Source organism: Eschrichtius robustus, chromosome 14 (genome assembly GCF_028021215.1).
Source record: "Eschrichtius robustus isolate mEscRob2 chromosome 14, mEscRob2.pri, whole genome shotgun sequence".
In the NCBI taxonomy this organism is placed as follows: Eukaryota; Metazoa; Chordata; class Mammalia; order Artiodactyla; family Eschrichtiidae; genus Eschrichtius; species Eschrichtius robustus.
In genome coordinates this window covers 27406556-27428555 of record NC_090837.1, presented here as the reverse complement: position 1 = coordinate 27428555, position 22000 = coordinate 27406556, and the positions used below count along the sequence as shown (strand labels likewise).

General features: G+C 47.1%; 1 protein-coding gene and 1 pseudogene across 1 annotated transcript; one reads left to right on the top strand and one right to left on the bottom strand.

Moving 5' to 3' along the window:
• Window positions 1-5913: 5913 nt before the first annotated feature.
• Window positions 5914-19090, top strand: ZNF74 (zinc finger protein 74). The gene is given in 7 exon segments (XM_068563553.1): window positions 5914-6310; window positions 6624-6709; window positions 13320-13421; window positions 14535-14661; window positions 15061-15156; window positions 15533-17056; window positions 17059-19090. Coding segments are annotated over 7 exon segments (2007 nt in total). The 5' UTR covers window positions 5914-6282; the 3' UTR covers window positions 17103-19090.
• Window positions 19091-19888: 798 nt separating this feature from the next.
• Window positions 19889-20012, bottom strand: LOC137777066 (small nucleolar RNA SNORA18; annotated as a pseudogene).
• Window positions 20013-22000: the final 1988 nt, after the last annotated feature.

Sequence of the window (22000 nt, the reverse complement as noted above, 5' to 3'; positions counted from 1 at the left end):
AGAAGAAGAAGACCCACAAAAACAAACCCAAAACAATAAAGAAAATGGTAATAGGAACATACATATTGATAATAACTTTGAATGTAAATGGGTTAAATGCCCCAACCAAAAGACACAGACTGGCTGAATGGATACAAAAACAAGACCCATATATATGCTGTCTACAAGAGACCCACTTCAGACCTAGGGACACATACAGACTGAAAGTGAAGGTATGGAAAAAGATATTCCACGCAAATGGAAGTCAAAAGAAAGCTGGAGTAGCAATACTCATATCAGATAAAATAGACTTTAAAAGAAAGACTGTTACAAGAGATAAGGAGGGACACTACATAATGATAAAAGGACCAATCCAAGAAGAAGATATAACAATTATAAATGTTTATGCACCCAACATAGGAGCACCCCAATACATAAGGCAAATGCTAACAGCCATGAAAGGAGAAATCAACAGTAACACAGAAATAGCAGGGGACCTTAACACCCCACTTACACCAATGGACAGATCATCCAAACAGAAAATAAATAAGGAAACACAAGCTTTAAATAACACAATAGACCAGATAGATCTAATTGATATTTATAGAACATTCCACCCAAAAGTAGCAGAATACACTTTCCTCTCAATTGCACATGGAACATTCTCCAGGATAGATCATATCTTGGGTCACAAATCAAGCCTCGGAAAATTTAAGAAAATTGAAATCGTATCAAGCATCTTTTCTGACCACAATGCTACGAGATTGGAAATCAATTACAGGAAAAAAACTGTAAAAAAACACAAATACATGGAGGCTAAGCAATGTGCTACTAAATAACCAAGAGATCACTGAAGAAATCAAAGAAGAAATTTTAAAAAAACAGAAACAAATGACAACGAAAACACAATGACCCAAAACCTATGGGACACAGCAAAAGCAGTTCTAAGAGGGAAGTTTATAACAATTCAATCTCACCTCAAGAAACAAGAAAAATCTCAGGGCTTCCCGGGTGGCGCAGTGGTTAAGAATTCGCCTGCCAATGCAGGGGACACAGGTTCGAGCCCTGGCCCGGGAAGATCCCACATGCCGCAGAGCAACTAAGCCCATGTGCCACAACTACTGAGCCTGCGCTCTAGAGCCCGTGAGCCACAACTACTGAAGCCCATGCACCTAGAGCCCATGCTGTGCAGCAAGAGAAGCCACCACAGTGAGAAGCCTGTGCGCCGCAACGAAGAGTAGCCCCCGCTCACTACAACTAGGAAGAAAGCCCGCATGCAGCAACGAAGACCCAGTACAGCCAAAAATAAATAAATTAATTTAAAAATAATAATAATAAATAAATAAAATTAGAAATGAAAAAGGAGAAATCACAACTGACACTGCAGAAATACAAAGGATTATAAGAGACTACTACAAACAACTATATGCCAATAAAATGGACAACCACGAAGAAATGGACAAATTCTTGGAAAGGTACAATTTTCCAAGACTGAACCAGGAAGAATTAGAAAATATAAACAGACCTATCACAAGTAATGAAATTGAAACCATAATTAAAAATCTTCCAACAAACAAAAGTCCAGGACCAGATGGCTTCACAGGCGAATTCTATCAAACATTTAGAGAAGAGCTAACACCCATCCTTCTCAAACTCTTCCAAAAATTTGCAGAGGGAGAAACACTCCCAAATTCATTCTATGAAGCCACCATCACCCTGATACCAAAACCAGAAAAAGATATCACAAAAAAAGAAAATTATAGACCAATATCACTGATGAACATAGATGCAGAAATCCTGAACAAAATACTAGCAAACAGAATCCAACAGCACATTAAAAGGATCATACACCATGATCAAGTGGGATTTATCCCAGGGATTGCAAGGATTCTTCAATATACGAAAATCAATCAATGTGATACACCACATTAACAAATTAAGGAATAAAAACCATATGATCATCTCAGTAGATGCAGAAAAAACTTTTACAAAATTCAACACCGATTTATGATAAAAACTCTCCAGAAAATGGGCATAAAGGGAACCTACCTCAACATAATAAAGGCCATATATGGCAAATCCACAGCAAGCATCATACTCAATGGTGAAAAATTGAAAGCATTTCTGCTAGGATCAGGAACCAGACAAGGATGTCCACTCTTGCCACTCTTATTCAACATAGTTTTGGAAGTCCTAGCCACAGCAATCAGAGAAGAAAAAGAAATAAAAGGACTACATATTGGAAAAGAAGAAGTCAAACTGTCACTATTTGCCGATGACATGATACTATACATAGAAAATCCTAAACATGCCACCAGAAAACTACTAGAATTAATCAATGAATTTGGTAAGGTTGCAGGATACAAAATTAATGCACAGAAATCTCTGGCATTCCTATACACCAACAACAAAAAATCAGAAAGAGAAATTAAGGAAACACTCCCATTTACCACTGCAACAAAAAGAATCAAATACCTAGGAATAAACCTAAGGAGGTGAAAGACTTGTACTCAGAAAACTATAAAACACTGATGAAAGAAATCAAAGATGACATAAACAGACAGAAAAATATACCATGTTCCTGGATTGGAAGAATCAATATTGTGAAAATGACTATACTACCCAAAGCAATGTACAGATTCAGTGCAATCCCTATCAAACTACCAATGGCATTCTTCACAGAATTAGAACAAAAAATCTTACAATTCGTATGGAAACACAAAAGACCCCGAATAGCCAAAGGAATCTTGAGAGAGAAAAACGGAGTTGGTGGAATCAGGCTCCCTGACTTTAAACTATACCACAAAGCTACAATAATCAAGTCAGTATGGTACTGGTGCAAAAACAGAAATATAGATCAATGGTACAGGATAGAATGCCCAGAGATAAACCCACTCACATATGGGCGCCTAATTTACGACAAAGGAGGCAAGAACATACAATGGAGAAAAAACAGCCTCTTCAATAAATGGTGCTGGGAAAACTGGACAGCTACATGTAAAAGAATGAAATTAGAACACTCTCTAACACCATACACAAAAATAAACTCCAAATGGATTAAAGACTTAAATGTAAGACCAGACACTATAAAACTTTTAGAGGAAAACATAGGAAAAACAGTCTTTGACATAAACCACAGCAAGATCTTTTTTGACCCACCTCCTAGAGTAACAGAAATAAAAACAAAAATAAACAAATGGGACTTGCTTAACTAAACTTAAAAGCTTTTGCACATCAAAGGAAACCATAAACAAGACAAAAAGACAACCCTCAGAATGGGAGAAAATATTTGCAAATGAAACAATGGACAAAGGATTAATCTCCAAAATATACAAACAGCTCATGGAGCTCAATATCAAAAACACAAACAATCCAGTTAAAAAATGGCAGAAGACCTAAATAGACATTTCAGCAAGGAAGACATACAGATGGCCAAGAGGCACATGAAAAGATGCTCAACATCACTAATTATTAGAGAAATGCAAATCAAAACTACAATGAGGTATCACCTCATACAGGTCAGAATGGCCATTATCAAAAAAGCTAGAAACATTAAATGCTGGAAAGGGTGTGGTGAAAAGTGAACCCTCCTACACTGTTGGTGGGAATGTAAATTGATACAACCACTATGGAAAACAGTATGGAGGTTCCTTAAAAAACTAAAAATAGAACTACTATATGACCCAGCAATCCCACTGCAGGGTATATACCCTGAGAAAACCATAATTCAAAAAGAGATATGCACCACAATGTTCATTGCAGCACTATTTACAATAGCCAGGACATGGAACCAACCTAGATGTCCATCGACAGATGAATGGATAAAGAAAACGTGGCACATATATACAATGGAATATTGCTCAGCCATAAAAAGAAAGGAAATTGAGTTATTTGTACTGAAGTAGGTGGACCTAGAGTCTGTCATACAGAGTGAAGTAAGTCAGAAATAGGAAAACAAATACTGTATGCTAATGCATATATATGGAATCTAAAAAAAAAAAAAATGGTACTGATGAACCTAGTTGCAGGGCAGGAATAAAGAGGTAGACATAGAGAATGGACTTGAAGACATGGGGTGGGAGGGCAAAGCTGGGGCAAAGTGAGAGTAGCATCGACTTTTATACACTACCAAGTATAAAACAGTTGGCTGGTGGGAAGCAGCAGCATAGCACAGGGAGATTGGCTCGGTGCTTTGCGATGACCTAGAGGGGTGGGATAGGGAGGATGGGAGGCAGGCTCAAGAGGGAGGGGATATGGGGACATGTGTATGCATATGGCTGATTAGCTTTGCTGTGCAACAGAAACTAACACGGTATTGTGAAACAATTATACTCCAATAAAGATCTATTTAAAAAAATGTTCCTTTAAAAAAAAAAAAAAAACCTACGTCTGATCAGAACCCCCTCTGCCCTCACCCTCCAACCCAAGGGCTCCTGCCCACTCCCTGCAGAGCCTGGGCTCTGGACCTGCCCCCAGGGACACGCCCCCTCCTGCCCACCATGCCAACAGCTTCCTGCCTGGGGGCCAGTGTGTGTCCTGCTCCTTGAGCCTCAGGTCACAGATACCACCACCACCACCACCCCGCCTTGCCCCTGGCCCCCAAGGAGGTGTAAAGGGGAAAACTCAGTGTGTTCCTTCCTGTGTAGGAAAAAACCCAGTTGTACCCGACTTGTCTTTCTTCCCTGTGTTTTCCCTTCCCTTCACAGACAACACTTCACTTCTGACGCTCCTGGTCACCAAATGCGTGGAGGATTTTCCCCATGATAACAAGCAAGTTTCCAACCCCAGTAGGGTGTCTGAAGATTCGACTGGATTCTGACACTGTCTACCCCAAGGTGGCATCACACCCCACAGGTTAAGGGTTCAGGCCCACAAGAACACCCCCCGCCGCCACGTCCCCGACCCCCTTCAGAAGCTGGGTTTCTGACTGAATCAGAAGTCCCCACGACCCTCTCCTCAGGCTCGATTAACTTCTCAATTTTGAAAAGCGAGGGTCTTAGTGTAAGGCCCCTGGATGCCATGGCCCCTCCTGCCCTGGACTGCACAGAGCACTCGCTCCCTTCTTCGAGCTGGACAGCCGCTCAGTACCTGCCACCCTGGCCTTGGGTCCCCACTCAGCAAGGCCTGGGAGTGAGCAGCCACCCTTTCCAGCCCTGTGGCGCCCCCACCCTCGTGCTTGTTTCTGTGCCCATAGCACCCGGGCCTCACCATGGAGGTTCCCAGCCAAGCCCAGTAGGGGTCTCACCCTCCCAGAACTCCGGGACCCTCAGGGTGGCCGCCTCTCTACCCAGGATGGGGAGACTGGGGAGTCTGCAGACCCCTCCCCCCAAACCCCACCCTCACTCTACCCCACCCCATCTCCCCTCTGTCAGAAGAAAGGCCCAGGGGCCGAGTGCAGGCCTTCCTGAGGGCCCCTTCCCTCCAGTTCTGGGTGCTCCCGAGCAAAGGAAGCCATCTTCCCAGCAAAGAGAAATGGACCCACTCCCATCCCTGGGGATGGGGCAACTGGTAGGTCAAGTGTCAGGACCCAGCAGCTGCCCGTGCGGCTCTGTCCATCTCACACAGAGGTCACTAACCCTCAGTGTTCCACACTTACCCAACCTAAACTCTCCACACTCACCCACCAGGCGTGCGCACACACACACCACACACCACACACACCACACACACATCTCACACATCACACACACACACACACACCCCGAGATGCAAGCGCTTTCCACAGCAATGTGGGAGAGGGGGCGGGGCCAGGGCGCAGGGTCGCTGGCCCCTTAACTACACTTCCCAGAAGACTGTGTTACACGCTCGTCCGTGCCAGGCGTCAGAGCGGCTCCTGCCCCGATGCCCTCTGGGAAATGCAGTCCACCCCTGCGCGGCGCAAAGGCTCCCGGGGGTTGTAGTGCGCGTCCGGTCTGCGCAGGCGCACGTCTCGCGACGGCCGCCAGGGGCTCTTTTGTGGCGGCCGCGGTCTTGTGTGAGGTGGGTCAGCTCGGCCGCGCGTCCGGCCGGCCGTCGGTTCATCAGCCCGTCAGCCCCAGGCCTGTGTGCCGCCCCCGTGACTCCCAGCGCCGGGCGGCAGAGCTCGAGGCCTGGCCGGCCCGCGCGGGCCCGGACAACGTCAGTGACGGGCTGGTGGGGCGAGCGATGGGGCGAGAGCACAGCCCGGGGCGCGGGGCGCCTGCGGAGCCCGCCTGACCCCGACCCGGGGCGCGGGCCGGCCCCGCGGGGCTGCGCGAGGGTTCTGAGCACCGGGAGCTGGACCCGACCCGCCCCCGCCCGGGGCGGCCGCCGAAGGAGGGCGCCATGGAGGCCCCGGAGCCCCGGGAGGCAGGTACGGTTGGCTCGTCAAGCCGTGGGCCTGTGGATTTGCACGGAGAGGGCGGGTTGGGTTCCCGGAAGCGCCCCGGATTTAGGCCTCCTCTTCTTCACCGTGGGCACCCCGGGGATGATGGGGACGGGAATGGCGGCGCTTTTCCTCCGTAACGGGAGTGACCCACACACTGAGTAGCAGAATTAGCCCCGATGCCCTATCAGGTTGTGCCGAAGTTGGGGCTCCCTTCTTGCCTCCCCTTCATTCTCCCCGTCCTGGGGGTGCCTGGTGGCTGTGGACAGAGCAAATCTCTTGACTCATTTCTCCTTTCCAGCTCCGTCGTCTCAGGACCCTGCTCTTCCCCTCAAAGAGATTCCAGAAGATAAATTGGGTCAGGGTCTCCTGGAAGGCAGGTCCGAGGTGAGTGGCTGTCTTTTCTTTTTTGAACATTTCGTTGTTTATGTGGAGGGTTGGCACCTTCCTTCGGCCGCCCAGAATCTTCAGTCATCCAAGGACCGCCCCCCCCCCCAACCTGGGGGCCTGCTCTCCAGTCCTCAGGAAGCTCTGCGCGTGGGAACAGGTCCAGGTGATGCCTGGGTGTGCCCTCAACATGAGTGTATGTTCCAGCCTGATTCAGTCCAGCCATGCGTCTGTTGCCGAGGACTGTGCTGTGTGCCCAGCACTGTGCTGGGAGCTCTGATGAGTGGTTCTAGTGCCACCCAAGCAAGTAGGTGACAATTCACATGAGATCACTTCACTCATCTCCACACTCAGGCCCATGGGATGTTTGTGGCAGTTGGTCCTTGTTTGGGGGAGTTTTCCGGGATGGAATTAGGTAAGAGGATGTGGAACAGCTGATGGAAGGGCTGCATTGCAGTGCTGGGGTCAGAGTGATGGTAGGGGGTGCGTCCCTGTGTGCTTTTCCTCTGTACCCAGCTCCTGACATGGGGCCTTCATGGAAAAGCTTGGGGTTTTAGAGGATCTGTGGGCTCGACAGGGAATTGGCCCTGGGGCCACGTCTGCAGCTGGGAGAGGTGCAAATCCCTCCTTTTTCAGACTTCGGGTTTTGCTCCTCATTTTGTTCCACCACCTAAACCACCCCCACTCATCATAGTGTTTAGAAAGGTGCACTTGATAAAGACAGTGTGAGGTGGGGAAAGGTCAGGAGGGTTGAGAATCCTTTGATTTTTTTAGGATTTGGCAATTCTGTTAACTTACCACTTGAAAAGTAGAAATGACTGTAAAACATGTATGGTGAGATATGCCCAGCTTCTGTAATGTTAGAATGTTCTGTAGTTCTGTAAGACACTTGGGAGACATGACAAGCACATGCAATACATGATCTTTGATGGGTTATAGATCCAAAAATTCTATCAAAGACGTTTAGAAAGATTGAGAAAATTTGAAAATGTGCTGTATCTTAGATCATGTTGTATGAATATTTAATTTCGTGGGTGTGATTATGGCATTGTGATTGTGTCAGAGAACATCCTTAGGAGATACAGGCTGAAGAATGTAAGGTCAGATGTTCTGATGTCTGCAACTTACCTTGAAAAGGTTCAGGAAAAAGTGGTGTCTGTCTGAGAGTGACCCCCTCGGGAGGTACTCCCCTTCTTGTGCACAGATATTATTCCTGAAATACCAGCTTCTCAGGTCTTTGAGTAACTGGTCCTCTCTCCAAAGTACTCTCCTCTCCCAACAGTCTCATACTACGTCAAGGGTTCTGCTCTGCTGGGACATCCCCTGTGATCTATTCTGACTCCTCTGCTAGTTTCATTTCCACATCTGCCTTTTTTTTTTAAATAAATTTATTTTATTTGTTTATTTATTTATTTTTGGCTGCATTGGGCCATCGTTGCTGCGCGCGGGCTTTTCTCTGGTTGTGGCAAGTGGGGGCTACTCTTCGTTGCGGTGCATGGGCTTCCATTGCAGTGGCTTCTCTTGTTGCGGAGCACAGGCTCTAGGCATGCGGGCTTCAGTAGTTGTGGCACGGGGGCTTAGTCGCTCCGCGGCATGAGGGATCTTCCCGGACTAGTGCTTGAACCCGTGTCCCCTGCATTGGCAGGCGGATTCTTAACCACTGTGCCACCAGAGAAGCCCCTCCACATCTGCCTTTGATTCCCACACCCTTTTGCTTCCTGTCCTGCAAAATGAAGACACACCAGACATGGGCTTTTCCTGGTGGGTTGGGAATACCCCTCAGAAAGTCCTGTGCCAGGCTCAAATCCTGTCATGCTCTTGCCTGTTGACACCTCCATACTGAAGCCACGTAGCCTCTGACAGTGCTCTCTTGCCAGCACCGCATTGTGATGTCTCTGGAGCTTTGTTTCTGCCCATTTCCTCCTTTCTGCCAGTGCCATCACCATTATGCTTCATCCCTGCATGCCTCAGTTATGGGCACGTTCTCAGCATGTGTCCTCACTCCCACCTTCTCATCTCCCTGAAATCCGGTGGGTTTTTTGAATCGGGTTTATTGAGGTATAACTTATACACAGTAAATTTCTCCAATTTTATATATGTAGGATTTGGTGAGTTTTGGCAAGTGTATACAATTGTGTAACCAGCACCACAATCATGATGTAGAACTTTTCCATTACCCAGAAAGTTCCTTCATGCCCCTTTGCAGTCCATCTTCTGCACCCGCCCCCTTGGCATCCAATATAATTTTGTCTTTTTAAGAATTTCATGTGGAATTATAAGATACGTAGTCTTTTGTTTCTGACTTATTTCAGTTAGCATTATGCTTTTGACTTCATTTCCTTGTTTGAATCAGTAGCTTGGTCCTATTGATTGTCTAGTGATATTCCATTTGTTTTAGGTTCCTAGGGCTGCCATAGCGAAGTGCCACAGACTGTGTGGCTCAAGCAATAGAAATTTATTGTCTCATAGTTCTGGAGGCTAGAAGTCTAAGATCAAGGTGTTCGTAGGTTTCTTCTGAGCTTCTCTCCTTGGTTTGCAGATGGTGCTTCTCTGTGTCCTCACGTTCTCCCCTCTGTACATATTTGTGTCCAAATTTCCATTTCTTATAAGGACACTAGTCCTACCATTTTAGGACCCATCCTAATGACCTCGTTTACCTTAATTACCTCTTTAAAGGCCTTGTCTTCAAATATAGTCACATTCTAAGGTATTGTAGCTTAGGGCTTCAGCATATGAATTTGGAGGGACACAGTTCAGCACATAACATTGTTGCATATGTGCTCCACAATTTGTTTATCCATTCACCAACTGATGGACGTTTAGGTTGTTTCCTGGTTTAGGTTATTACAAATAAACCTGCTATAAATATTGGAGTACAGGTACAGATGTGTGTTTTAATTTCTCTTGAATAAATACCCAAGAGTGGAATGGCTGAGTCATGTAGTAAATATATGTTTAATTATTGATTTTATTGGTCTTTGCAGAGAACCATCTTTTGGTTTCATTGGTTTTCTCTATTGCTTTTCTGTGCTCTTTTTCATCAATTTCTGGTTCTTACTATTTCCATTCTTTGGCTTCTATTTTTTTTTGTTTTTTTTAGATTTTTTGTTTTGATGTGGACCATTTTTTTTAAAGCCTTTATTGAATTTGTTACAGTAGTGCTTCTGTTTTATGTTTTTGGTTTTTTGGCCCCAGGCATGTGGGATCTTAGCTCCCCAACCAGGAATCGAACCCACACCCCCTGCATTGGAAGGTGGAGTCTTTTTTTTTTTTTTAATTAATTAATTTAGTTAGTTAGTTAGTTTTGGCTGTGTTGGGTCTTCGTTTCTGGGCGAGGGCTTTTTCTAGTTTCAGCGAGCGGGGACCACTCTTCATCGCAGTGCGCGGGCCTCTCACTGTCACGGCCTCTCTTGTTGCGGAGCACAAACTCCAGATGCGCAGGCTCAGTAGTTGTGGCTCATGGGCCGAGTTGCTCTGTGGCATGTGGGATCTTCCCAGACCAGAGCTTGAACCCGTGTCCCCTGCATTGACAGGCAGATTCTCAACCGCTGTGCTACCAGGGAAGCCCCAGAGGTGGAGTCTTAACCACTGGACCACCAGGGAGGTACCTACTTTGGCTTCTTTTTTTTTTTTTTTTTGAAATGATTTTTTGCTTTTAATTCATCGCATAAAATGCTAATGTCCAAATTCAGGCAGGTCTTACCAACCATCAAGAGCTTCAACCCTGCTAACAGCTAAGTATGCACTTTTTTTTTTTCCAGTAGCATTGTTTAATCAAAATAATTAAATAAATATACAATCAAATCTACATGAGTAATTATGCAAATATCACTCCACCTACACCAGTGAATTCTTTTTCTTTTTTTTTTCACAACACACACTGTATTTTATTTTTACAAGAGGTAAATAAACTGACACCAAGCATTGTAAATGGATGACCACAACAAAAGCAACAATGATGGCAATTACCAAACACGAAACACACTCATACTATGTCATAATATTGACATTCAGTCCAGTAATCCTCCACTGTAACAGCTCCTTTACTTTGCAGTGAAAATTAATTTGTATATTTTTTGCCTCAGTCCTTGTGGGATTTTTTTTTAATTTTTTATTCAAACAGAAAGTCACAAAAATTATAATCATCCTCATCAGTTCACTCAGTCCCATGTAATTAATTTTTGGTTTTCATCTTGATCTTTTGTTAGCACTTTTATGAATTCATCAGTTTTCCATTAGAGTTCTGAAAATGCTTATTCATTCAGTTCAGCAGTATAGTCAGTTACCAGAAACCTGTACTTGTCAGAGTCTTTTCCATGAATTCCTTGAAGATGAAACCCTTTTATAGGAACATTTTTGTGAAAGCATCAGAGTACACCCAAAACTGTCTGTAAATGACAAAAGACTTAAAAATGACCACGGTTAAAGATTTGATGAAAGTTCATAATAATGCAATTAACAAGGAAATTTAGTTATTTCTGAGATATACATTTTAAAATAATAACTAGAATTATGACTTAACATTATACCAGAACATATAAGATTTTTAGAAATTTCATGTAATATCTGAAACATTTATATTAACATATTTCCATACAAATAACCCAAAGAAAGTTTAGTATTAGTTGTTTTTGTTTGTTTGTTCGTTTTTTTATACTGCAGGTTCTTATTAGTCATCAGTTTTATACACATCAGTGTATACTACTTTGTTTTCTTAAGGGTGAAACTGAGGTATTGATTTGACACCTATTCTCATTAGCATTCAGTGCTATAAATTTACCTCTAGGTCCTGCTTTAGCTATATTCCACAAATTTTCTGTTGTATTTCCCTTTTTTTCAGTTCAAACTAGTTTCTAATTTTTTTGTAATTTCTCCTTCAACTATGTATTATTCAGGAGTGTGTTGTTTAATTCTAAATATGTGGAGAATTTCCTGGATATCTTTTTTTTTTTTTGCCGGGGGGATGCTTTGTGTCTTCATTGCTGCATGCGGGCTTTCTCTAGTTGTGGTGAGTGGGGGCTACTCTTCATTGTGCGTGGGCTTCTCATTGTGGTGGTTTCTCTTGTTGCAGAGCATGGGCTCTAGGCGCACGGGCTTCAGTAGTTGTGGCTCGCGGGCTGTAGAGTGCAGGCTCAGTAGTTGTGGCACACAGGCTTAGTTGCTCTGCGGCATGTGGGATCTTCCCAGACCAGAGCTTGAACCCATGTCCCCTGCATTGGCAGGTGGATTTTTAACCACTGTGCCACTAGGGAAGCCTGGGCCTTACTTTTTAAATTCAATTTGACAATCTTTAGTTTTTACTTCGGATATTTAGACTATTCACATTTAACATAATTATCGATATGGCTGGGTTTATATCTGCCATTATGCTATTTGTTTTCTACGTCTTGTATCTTTTTTTATTCTGTTTCACCCTTAACGCTTTCTTTTGAGGTAAACAAATACTGTTTTATGATACTCTTCATTCTTCTGATTTTATTAACTTTTTTCCTTTTAGTTACTTGATTGGATTCTGGACGGAGTGAATTTTACTTTGTTGAGTGTTGGATTTAATTCCTTAAATGTTCTGCGATGCAGTGAAATTACTTAGTGTCAGTTGGATCCTTCCAAGGCTTACTTTTAGGTTTTGTTAAGGTGGATCCAGAGAAGTCTTTAATCTCAGGCTAATTTTACCCCACTGCTGAAGCAGCATCCTTCTGGGGACTTTACTCGGTGTCCCATAGAGCAGGAGGACATTCTCTCTGGCCGGTTGGAGCACAGACTGTTCCCAGCCCTGTTTGAGTTTTAGTGATTGTCCTGCATACACCTCTTTCTGCTGTTTCTTTCCCTGGTTTGGGGTCATTTCCTCACAGGCACACTCCTGTCAGTCCTCAGTCAATCTTGAGCACATCCAGAGTTCCAAGTCTGTGTGGCTCCTTCTGCTCTGGCATGTTGCCCTGAAAATTCTAGTTTCCTGGTCTCCCCAAACTCTGTTCTCTGTCTCCTCAACTCCTTGGACCACAAGCTCTGTCTGGATTCCCACTCCCTGCACTGTGATCGGGGACTGCTTCCATGTGGGAAGGTGAGGCTCTCATAGGGCTCACTTTGTTTGTTCTCAGGGGTCTCTGTTCTGAGCTGTCCTTTGTCCGGTGTCTGGAAATTGACCAGTGTTTCATACATCTTACCCAGTTTACTAGTTGTTTGAGGTAAGAGGGCAAATCTGTTCTCCGTTACCCCTTTGTGCCTAGAAACAGAACTCGAAACCCAGTTTTTTTTTGCTTTTTTTTTTAATTTTTTTATTTATTATTTATTTATTATGTTTATTTTTGGCTGTGTTGGGTCTTCGTTTCTGTGCGAGGGCTTTCTCCAGTTGCGGTGAGTGGGGGCCACTCTTCATCGCAGTGTGCGGGCCTCTCACTATCGCGGCCTCTCTTGTTGCGGAGCAGAGGCTCCAGACGCTCAGGCTCAGTAGTTGTGGCTCACGGGCCCAGTTGCTCCGCGGCATGTGGGATCCTCCCAGACCAGGGCTCGAACCCGTGTCCCCTGCATTGGCAGGCAGATTCTCAACCACTGCGCCACCAGGGAAGCCCCGAAACCCAGTTTTTACCAGGCTGCTTTTTTTTTTTACCAGGTCACTCCTTGGGCCCATGCTCAGAACCTGTTCACGCCCCTGTCTCCCTCCTGCCTTCCTCCCATGCTGCCTGCTGCAGAATGCAGACGCTGTCACCTTGGGGTAGATATCTATCTTCATACTCTGGCCACTGCAGCCTCCCCCCCAACCCCGCTCCTCCCTGACTCCAGTTCACTTTACTGCTGAGGACCTGCTTGCCCCACCACTTCTGTGTCCCCCCACCCCCGCAACGGTCTGCCCTTTTTTTTTTTTTTTTTTAGTATTATTTATTTAGCTGTGCTGGGTCTTATTTGCGACAAGCAGGATCTTCGTTGCCGCGTGCAGGGTCTTCAGTTGCAGCTCGTGGGATCTTTTTAGTTGCGGCGTGAGGGATCTAGTTCCCTGACCAGAGATCGAACCCGGGCCCCCTGCATTGGGAGTGCAGAGTCTTAACCGCTGGACCACCAGGGAAGTCCCTGCCTATCTTCTAATGCATCCCTGTCATGACTATATGTGGCCTGGGCTGCTCTTTGTTCTCTTCTCATGGGACAGGCGCTGGGTCTCCAGCCTCTTGGCGTGCCCAGCTGGAGAGGTAAGAAGCCCTGGCCGGCAGAATACTGGGGTTCCAGAGCAGGAGTCACATAAGGGAAGTCATTTGGGACTTTCAGGACACTTGGAACCGGAGTGACCGAGTCGGGGGGGTTACCCTGAGACCAGGGGCCAGTGTTGGGGGAAAGTGGGAGCAGGTTGCGAGGGGTGGGCTGGGATGTGGCCCCAGGAGGGCAAGGGAGCAGGGGTCTGGCGGGAAGAAGTGGGGGGCAAGCAGGAAGGACACAGAGCAGTACAGGGTCTTTCCTTAGGGTGCAGTGAGGGCTTCCTGTCTGGGGTTGGGGCCTTTTGCAGTGATGGGACTTGAATAGGGTTTTGGGCTCTTTGTATTATATTTCAAGTTCTGTAAGTTGGCCAGAACTTATGGCCTCAGCCTGTGCCCCCACTGCAGCACCTACATGCAGGCTGCCCAGTTAGCTGGGCCCTCCCAGGCCAGGCCGCGTGGCAGTTCCTGGCCGAGTTGTGGTGTGTGCGTCAGGGCTGTAGGACAGATGGTGTCTACAGCCCTATCTTCTGCGCTCAGGAGGTCACCCAAGGTTATCTCTGCTACTGAGGTCCTCAGTCACCCAAAAACGCAAGTGAACTGACTCACATCCTGGGTGAGAGAGAACATGTGTGTCATTCCAGGAGTTGGTGACTTTCAAGGACGTGGCCGTGGACTTCAGCCAGGAGGAGTGGGGACAGCTGGACTCCCCTCAGAGGGCCCTGTACCGGGATGTGATGCTGGAGAACTACCAGAACCTTCTTGCCCTGGGTAAGATGGCTCCCAAGGTGAGGAGGCCGCAGTCTGGGCATCCACCAGTCTGTATGTGTTCCGGAGTCTCCTTTGTGGTATCTGCCCCAGGCCCTTGTGGCACCAACTGGCATCTTTGCCTGGAAGTGTGGCTCGTCCCGGGGTGGGGCCCAGAGGAAAGGGAGGGGGTGGACAGGGCCCTGGAAGCCCAGCCTGCCCTAGATAGGGGATGTCAGTATCTGTGGGGTCCTCAGAGTACACACGTCAATATGGGTTCCATGTCTGAGGCCTCCTTCCTTGGAGCTGGCACACACCTCTCCGTGCCTCAGGCCGCTGGGGCCACTTCAGGGCTGCTGGGCCTGTGGGCCGGGTCTGGAGAGCACAGCGCCCAGAGCCACGCCACTTTCTCCCTTCGTGCAGGGCCTCCCGTCTGCAAGCCAGACGTGATCTCTCACCTGGAACGAGGCGAGGAGCCATGGTGGGCACCTAGAGCTGTCCCTGGAGGGGCTGGTCCAGGTGAGCGGGACGCAGTGGGAGGATGTGGAGCCCCACCCCACCGCCCCATGGGGCCCGCTTTCCTTCCGCAGTCCACTGCTCTGCTCCGTCCGCACCTGCTCAGTGCCCCTCCTGCTCCTCTGTCCTCGTCCTCCCCCCCCCGCCCCCCGGCTCTTTTCAGAATCCCCTGGCTTCTCCAAGGCTCCTTTTCCTCTTTCTTCCTCCTCTCCCCTGCTCGCGGCCTGTCTGCTTTGCCCTGAGCATGCGCTCTCTCTCTCCCCCTGCTGGTCTCTACTCTGTCTCATGCACTTACCTGTGCTCCCGGCAGATCTCAGCCCTGAGCCCCAGCGCCGCACCTCCGCCTGTTCTCAGAAGGTAGTATCTCCATTTCTTATAGAACCAGAACGGGAGCCGGGGCCTGAGGTGGAGGAGCTGTGGTCTCAGCAGCTGTGCGTTTACAAAGAAGAACCGTCATGGGAGCCGATCGCAGGTGGGCTGGCGAGGTCCGGTCTCCACAGCCCGGGTCCTGGCGACAGGGGTGCCCAGGGGGGCCCGGCGACTGCTCTGTCACGATGTGAGGCCGCCAGCACCAGGGACGGTCCCACAGAGGAGCACCGATGGGGCCATGCGGTGTCTGAGGAGGCTCTTGGCCGGAGGTGCGCCCTCCTGGCCCAGCCCAGCCTTCCCACAGAAGGAGCCTCTCCGGACGGCTGCGTGGGGAGTGTGCAGTCCAGCAGAGCCAAGCGTCAGAGCCCAGGCGCCGGGAGCGGCCCGTTCGCGTGTGGCGAGTGCGGCAAGGCCTTCCAGCGGAGCGCGGCCCTGGCGCTGCACCGGCAGTGGCACGCACGAGAGAAGGCCTACAAGTGCGGCGAGTGTGGCAAGGCCTTCACCTGGAGCACCAACCTCCTGGAGCACCGGCGCGTCCACACCGGCGAGAAGCCCTTCCTCTGTGGCCAGTGCGGCAAGGCCTTTAGCTGCCACTCATCCCTGAACGTGCACCGGCGTGTCCACACGGGCGAGCGGCCCTACAAGTGTGGCGCCTGCGACAAGGCCTTCAGCTGCAGCTCGCTGCTCGGCATGCACCTGCGCGTGCACACCGGCGAGAGGCCCTACCGGTGCGGCGAGTGCGGCAAGGCCTTCAACCAGCGGACACACCTGACGCGGCACCGCCGGATCCACACCGGTGAGAAGCCCTACCGGTGCGGCGCGTGCGGCCGGGCCTTTGCCTGCCACTCGTCCCTGACGGTGCACGAGAAGCTCCACAGCGGGGACAAGCCCTTCCAGTGCGGCGACTGCCAGAAGGCCTTCAGCAGCCGCTCCCGCCTGACGCTGCACCAGCGTGCCCACACAGGCGAGAAGCCCTTCAAGTGCAGCCAGTGCGGCAAGGCCTTCAGCTGCCACTCGTACCTGGTGGTGCACCAGCGCGTCCACAGCGGCGAGAAGCCTTTCCGCTGCAACGAGTGCGGCAAGGCCTTCAGCTCCCACTCCTACCTGATTGTGCATCAGCGCATCCACACCGGCGAGAAGCCCTTCGACTGCAGCCGCTGCTGGAAGGCCTTCAGCTGCCATTCGTCGCTCATCGTGCACCAGCGCGTCCACACTGGGGAGAAACCCTATAAGTGCGGCCAGTGCGGCCGGGCCTTCAGCCAGAATCACTGTCTCATTAAACATCAAAAGACCCACTCCGCAGAGAAGCCCTTTAAGTGTCATGAGTGCGGCGAGGTGTTCGGCTGGAGCGGCCCTCTGGCGGAGCACCGCAGGCTCCACAGCGGGGAGAAGCCCTTTGCCATCCAGTTCGACAAGCGCTTGCTGAGCACCTGCTACGTGCCTGGCAGCCTACTGGGCACAGGGGGCTCTGGCGGGAGCAGCGTGGGCCCTGTCGATGCCCTAGACGTGGCTGAGCTCCTGGGCGTGGTCCCGCCCTTGGCCGGCAGGAGTTCCCCATGGGCAGCAACCCCAGAAATTAACTCATGTGTGCGAGAGACACCCACCTGCCCACCTGGAAACACCTCTTAAGGCTGTCACCTCCTGGGAAGGGATCCACCGTAGGAGAGGAGAATTGAGCGCGTTTGAGGATATACCTTCGTCCTGTTTTTTTTTTTTCCGTCCTCTTTTCTTTGATGGGTTTGGAAGTCACTGAGGGGGGACAGATCTTCCCTGCGTATGAAAAAGAGGTATGTCAGTCATGTGTCCTTGGACAGCCTCCTGGTGTGATTTCGATCTGGAATTTCCTTTGTAAACTCTTATGTTTAGAATGATAATTTAAAAAAAAAAACTGAATTATGAACAGTATTACTTCTAAGTGAAAGTTATATTCCAGGAGAGGAGAATAAGCTTTTTTGGGAAAAAGCAAATTTCCTGGACTCGCTTTACTCACATAGCTCTGCTGCAGAGTCATGTTGTTAGTGACAGCGCAGCTGTCTTGGAACCTGGCCCAGCATCCGCATAGCTGGGTCCTAACATGCCAGCCTCATGCCTGGCCACCTCGTCCATGCTGGAAGCTGGGAGGACACAGGGGTGTGCCTCCAGGGTGCAGTGTTGGCACACAGGTGTCTGGAAGCATACCTCCACCCCGGCTGGCGAGGCCACCTGCAGGCCCGCTCAGGTACCACGTAGGTCAGCCCTACGAGAGGAGCTGGGCCCCGTGCTCCCCTGAGAAGGAAAAAGACGGTGTTCATCTGGGATTCGTGTCATTTCTGCTCAGTTCTAAGCAGATATAAGCTGCCTTCTCAGTGATGATACTTCACATTTGTATAAAGTGCTAGAGTTTATGAAATGCTTTTTAGTATACTTTTTAAACTATGGAGGCAAAATAACCACATTTCAGAAAATACGGAATTAAGGGGAAAACACCCATAATTCTTAATAAAATTGCATTTTGCACTTTGGTATGTTACCTTCTGCTTTTTGATATTGCATTTTTACATTAAACACAGTATATACAGTCCAACATTCTAATCTTTTTCCCCTGCTTACCTGCATAGCAGGACTTCTTTTTCCCACGGAGCCTCACTGGCTTTGGAGCTGTCCTTCTGGGTGGGGGCGTGATGTTCTATTAGCTGTTTTTTTGTTGGATGCAGAAGTTATTATTTCCAAGTTTTCACTGTTACAAGTCATTCTTCATATAGCATCTTTTTGCGTTATCCTTCTTTAACGTTGTCTTAGAGTAGATTTCTAGAAGTGAGAGTTTTGAGATAAAGGAAATGAACAGCTTAAGGCATCGTTTTAGTATATTTTTGGTTGTGTGATAACAAAGTAATACCGTCTCAATGTGAGGAGAACCGTCAGTAGTGGTCAGGCGCGTCCAGGTCCTGGAGGCCGGCGCTGCTCCGAGCTGGGTCCAGACGGGCTTGCTTCTGGGTGCCACGGCGATGATCCCAGGTGTCCACCCCCATTGTTCCTCCAGCGTCCCTGGGGCGGGTCTCAGGCCCTTCCTCCATGACAAATAGGGAAATTTCTGTTGGACAACTGCATTGGCAAAAGATAGATAAAATCTCGGTTTGATTCATTATCATACTCATTTTTCTTATTTTAAAAGAAATTCAAATGCAAACATCTTGGGGGGCCCCGGACACCACACCTGCTGTCTGCCTGGCGGGGCTGTTAACGCCCTCAGCTGAGAGCAGCACCTTGCTCTTTGATAACCGGTGAGGTTGAAATGGAACGTGTTCTTACTATTGGTCTTTCTTCTTGAAAACTGTTTGAATACCCTTTGGCCCCCTTCCACTGAAGTCTCGATGTTCTTTTATTTACATATAAACTTTGTTTTCTGATCATACACATAATACATGTATATTGAAGAAATTTGGGGAAAAAATCAAATTTATAAGAATAAAAATGACCCTTAGAATCAGTTCACAGGTCATGACCTGGAGACGCATTTCCTTGTGGTTTTTTTCTCTGCGTGTATACACGTCTTCTCTCTTTTTTTTTTTTTTTTTTACGGAAAAGTGTAAAGGGCTTTATTATAGACAAAATTATTTAAGTCAATAAATAAACTTTTAAGGAATTGTACACGTTCTGATTCATTCCACTGCCAATCACCTTAGCTTCTCCAGTATTAGAATAATAATCTTCAAAATAGCCCTTTCAAAAAAGAATTTTTGCTCAATCCATAGTTGTGACAGTCCACAATTTTTTTAGTTGGGCTTCTTTGATCTCCAATGGAACATTGACACACTTCAAAAATTCCCCTCTGGGCTTCCCTGGTGGCACAGTGGTTAAGAATCCGCCTGCCAATGCGGGGGACACGTGTTCGAGCCCTGGTCCGGGAAGATCCCACGTGCCGCGGAGCAACTAAACCTGTGCGCCACAACTACTGAGCCTGCACTCCAGAGCCCTCGAGCCACACTCCTGAAGTCCGGCGCCTAGAGCCCATGCTCTGCAACAAGAGAAGCCACCGCAATGAGAAGCCCGCGCACTGCAACGAAGAGTAGCCCCTGCTCACCGCAACTAGAGAAAGTCCGCGCACAGCAACAAAAACCCAACGCAGCCAAAAATAAATAAATAAAATTAATTTAAAAAAAATTCCCCTCCTGTAGGCTTTGAGAACCAGTTTCCTCAAGCAATTTACTGTACAACCATGTTTAGGGTCAGGAGATGGATCTGCCTGGTTCTGAATTTTAGACACCCTCTAAACATGCATTAAGTTCAAATCATGTTCACTCCTAAGCTATCATACCCTAGAACAGTTAGCATATGCCAATACCTAAGATTAAAAAAGTTTGACAGGTTTCTCACAGTTTATTAGCAGCTCTGTCTTGTACTTCTTCTCCACAGATCTAGTCCTGTGAGTAAAGGAAACCACATAGTTACTCTGTGAGGCATTTCCAACCATGCAAGTCTACAGAAAAAGCCCCATCAGTATAGACCTCAACTACACACGCTTTTTCTTTTCTTTTTTTTTTTTTTTGCTGCACTGCACATCTTGCAGGATCTTCGTTCCCTGACCAGGGATTGAACCTGGGTCATAGCAGTGAAAGCACTGAGTCCTAACCACTGGACCGCCTGGGAATTCCCAATCACTTTTTATATTTGCCATTTTGATACATTAAGAATGTTACTTGTTCCTGGGCTTCCCTGGTGGCGCAGTGGTGAAGAATCTGCCTACAAATTCAGGGGACACGGGTTCAAGCCCTGGTCCGGGAAGATCCCACATGCCGCGGAGCAACTAAGCCTGTGCACCACAACTACTGAGCCTGCGCTCTAGAGCCTGCAAGCCACAACTACTGAGCCTACGTGCCACAGTTACTGAAGCCCACGTGCCTAGAGCCCATGCTCCGCAAAAAGAGAAGCCATTGTGATGAGAAGCCTGCGCACCGTAACAGAGTAGCCCCCGCTCGCCCCAACTAGAGAAAGCCTGTGCACAGCAACGAAGACCTAATGCAGCCATAAATAAAGAAATAAATAGATAGATTTAAGGATGTTACTTGTTCCTGTTTTTGACTGTCGTTCTCTTCATATGAATTGTCTAGTCCTATCTTTTGTCCACTATTCCATTCTTTTATGTACACACATGCATGCAGTATATAAACATGCAATATACACATATACACATATGCAGTACAAATATACATATCAATATACACACATGTATACATATAATACATACACATATACATATATACAATATATGCACATACATATCAATATATACTTATATACAATACACATATGCAATATGTACACACATATTTGTCTGGAATGTACACTTTCTTTGTTACTGCATTTTTAGTGTACAGAGGTTTTTGAAGTCTGTGTAATCAGGTCTATTCAATTTTTCTTTATATTTTTACTTGGCTCTAAGAAAGCCCTTCCTTAAATCCCTTTTTGGTTATATTATACATTTAACTCTTAAATCCATCCATCTGGGATGTAAAAATCCAAGGTCCCTGCATCGTTCTTGAACTGCATTCCTCACTGGTCCATAGGCCTGTCTTTTCCATTATTGCTGCTCCATCATTCGTTTTCATAGATGGTAGGACTGAGACCACATTTTAAGAAGGTCTAAAAAAAATTTTTTTTAATCTATTCTTCCAGGTGACCCAGGAATCATTTTCTCGGAACTCAGCCTCTTCATGCCCCTGCATATCTCATTGGGATTTTGATTAGAATTGACCAGTTTGTGAAGAATTAACATAGTTCTATATAATATTAGGTCTTCACATCAGAGAATGTGGTAAATGACTGTCCATTTAAGTCTGCATCTAACCATCAGAAAAGGTTTATAGTTTTCTTCATATATGTTCATATATTTATTCTTAAATTCAGTCTAATTTTGTGGGGTTTGTAAATTGGCTCTGTGATAACATATATAGAACAACTCTTGACTGTAGGTATACTTTTGTCTATTTATTTTACACCAAGCAGCTTTACTGAGTCATTCTAGAAGGCCTCTAACAGTTTATTGCTTTATCATGTTTTCTAGGTAAAGTCATTACTTGGAAATAAAAAGCTTGCCTCTCCTTTTCATATAGATAGCCTTTTATTTCATTTCTTCTTAAAACCCACATTGCCCAGCACTTCAGAGCGACACTGTGTTGGTGGCAGTGGTCACCTGTGGCAGACTTTGTTTGGGGTGAGGAGCAATACATGTCCACCTCAACACTTTGGCCTCTAAAACGATCACAGCTGTGGTGGTCACAGTTCTGACCAACAAAGTCTGCTACAGATTTTGGGGAAGTCTGCTTTCCTGATAGGAGATACTGCTCCTTCCTCCTCCTCTCTTCTTCCTGGAACTTGGATGCAATGCCTGGAGGTGTGGTAGCCATTTTGCAACCATGAGATAATTGAGGACAAAGACCCACATAGTGGAACGGAAAATAAAAGGATCCTAGGCCTTGAATGGAATTTGAGCAGCCATTTC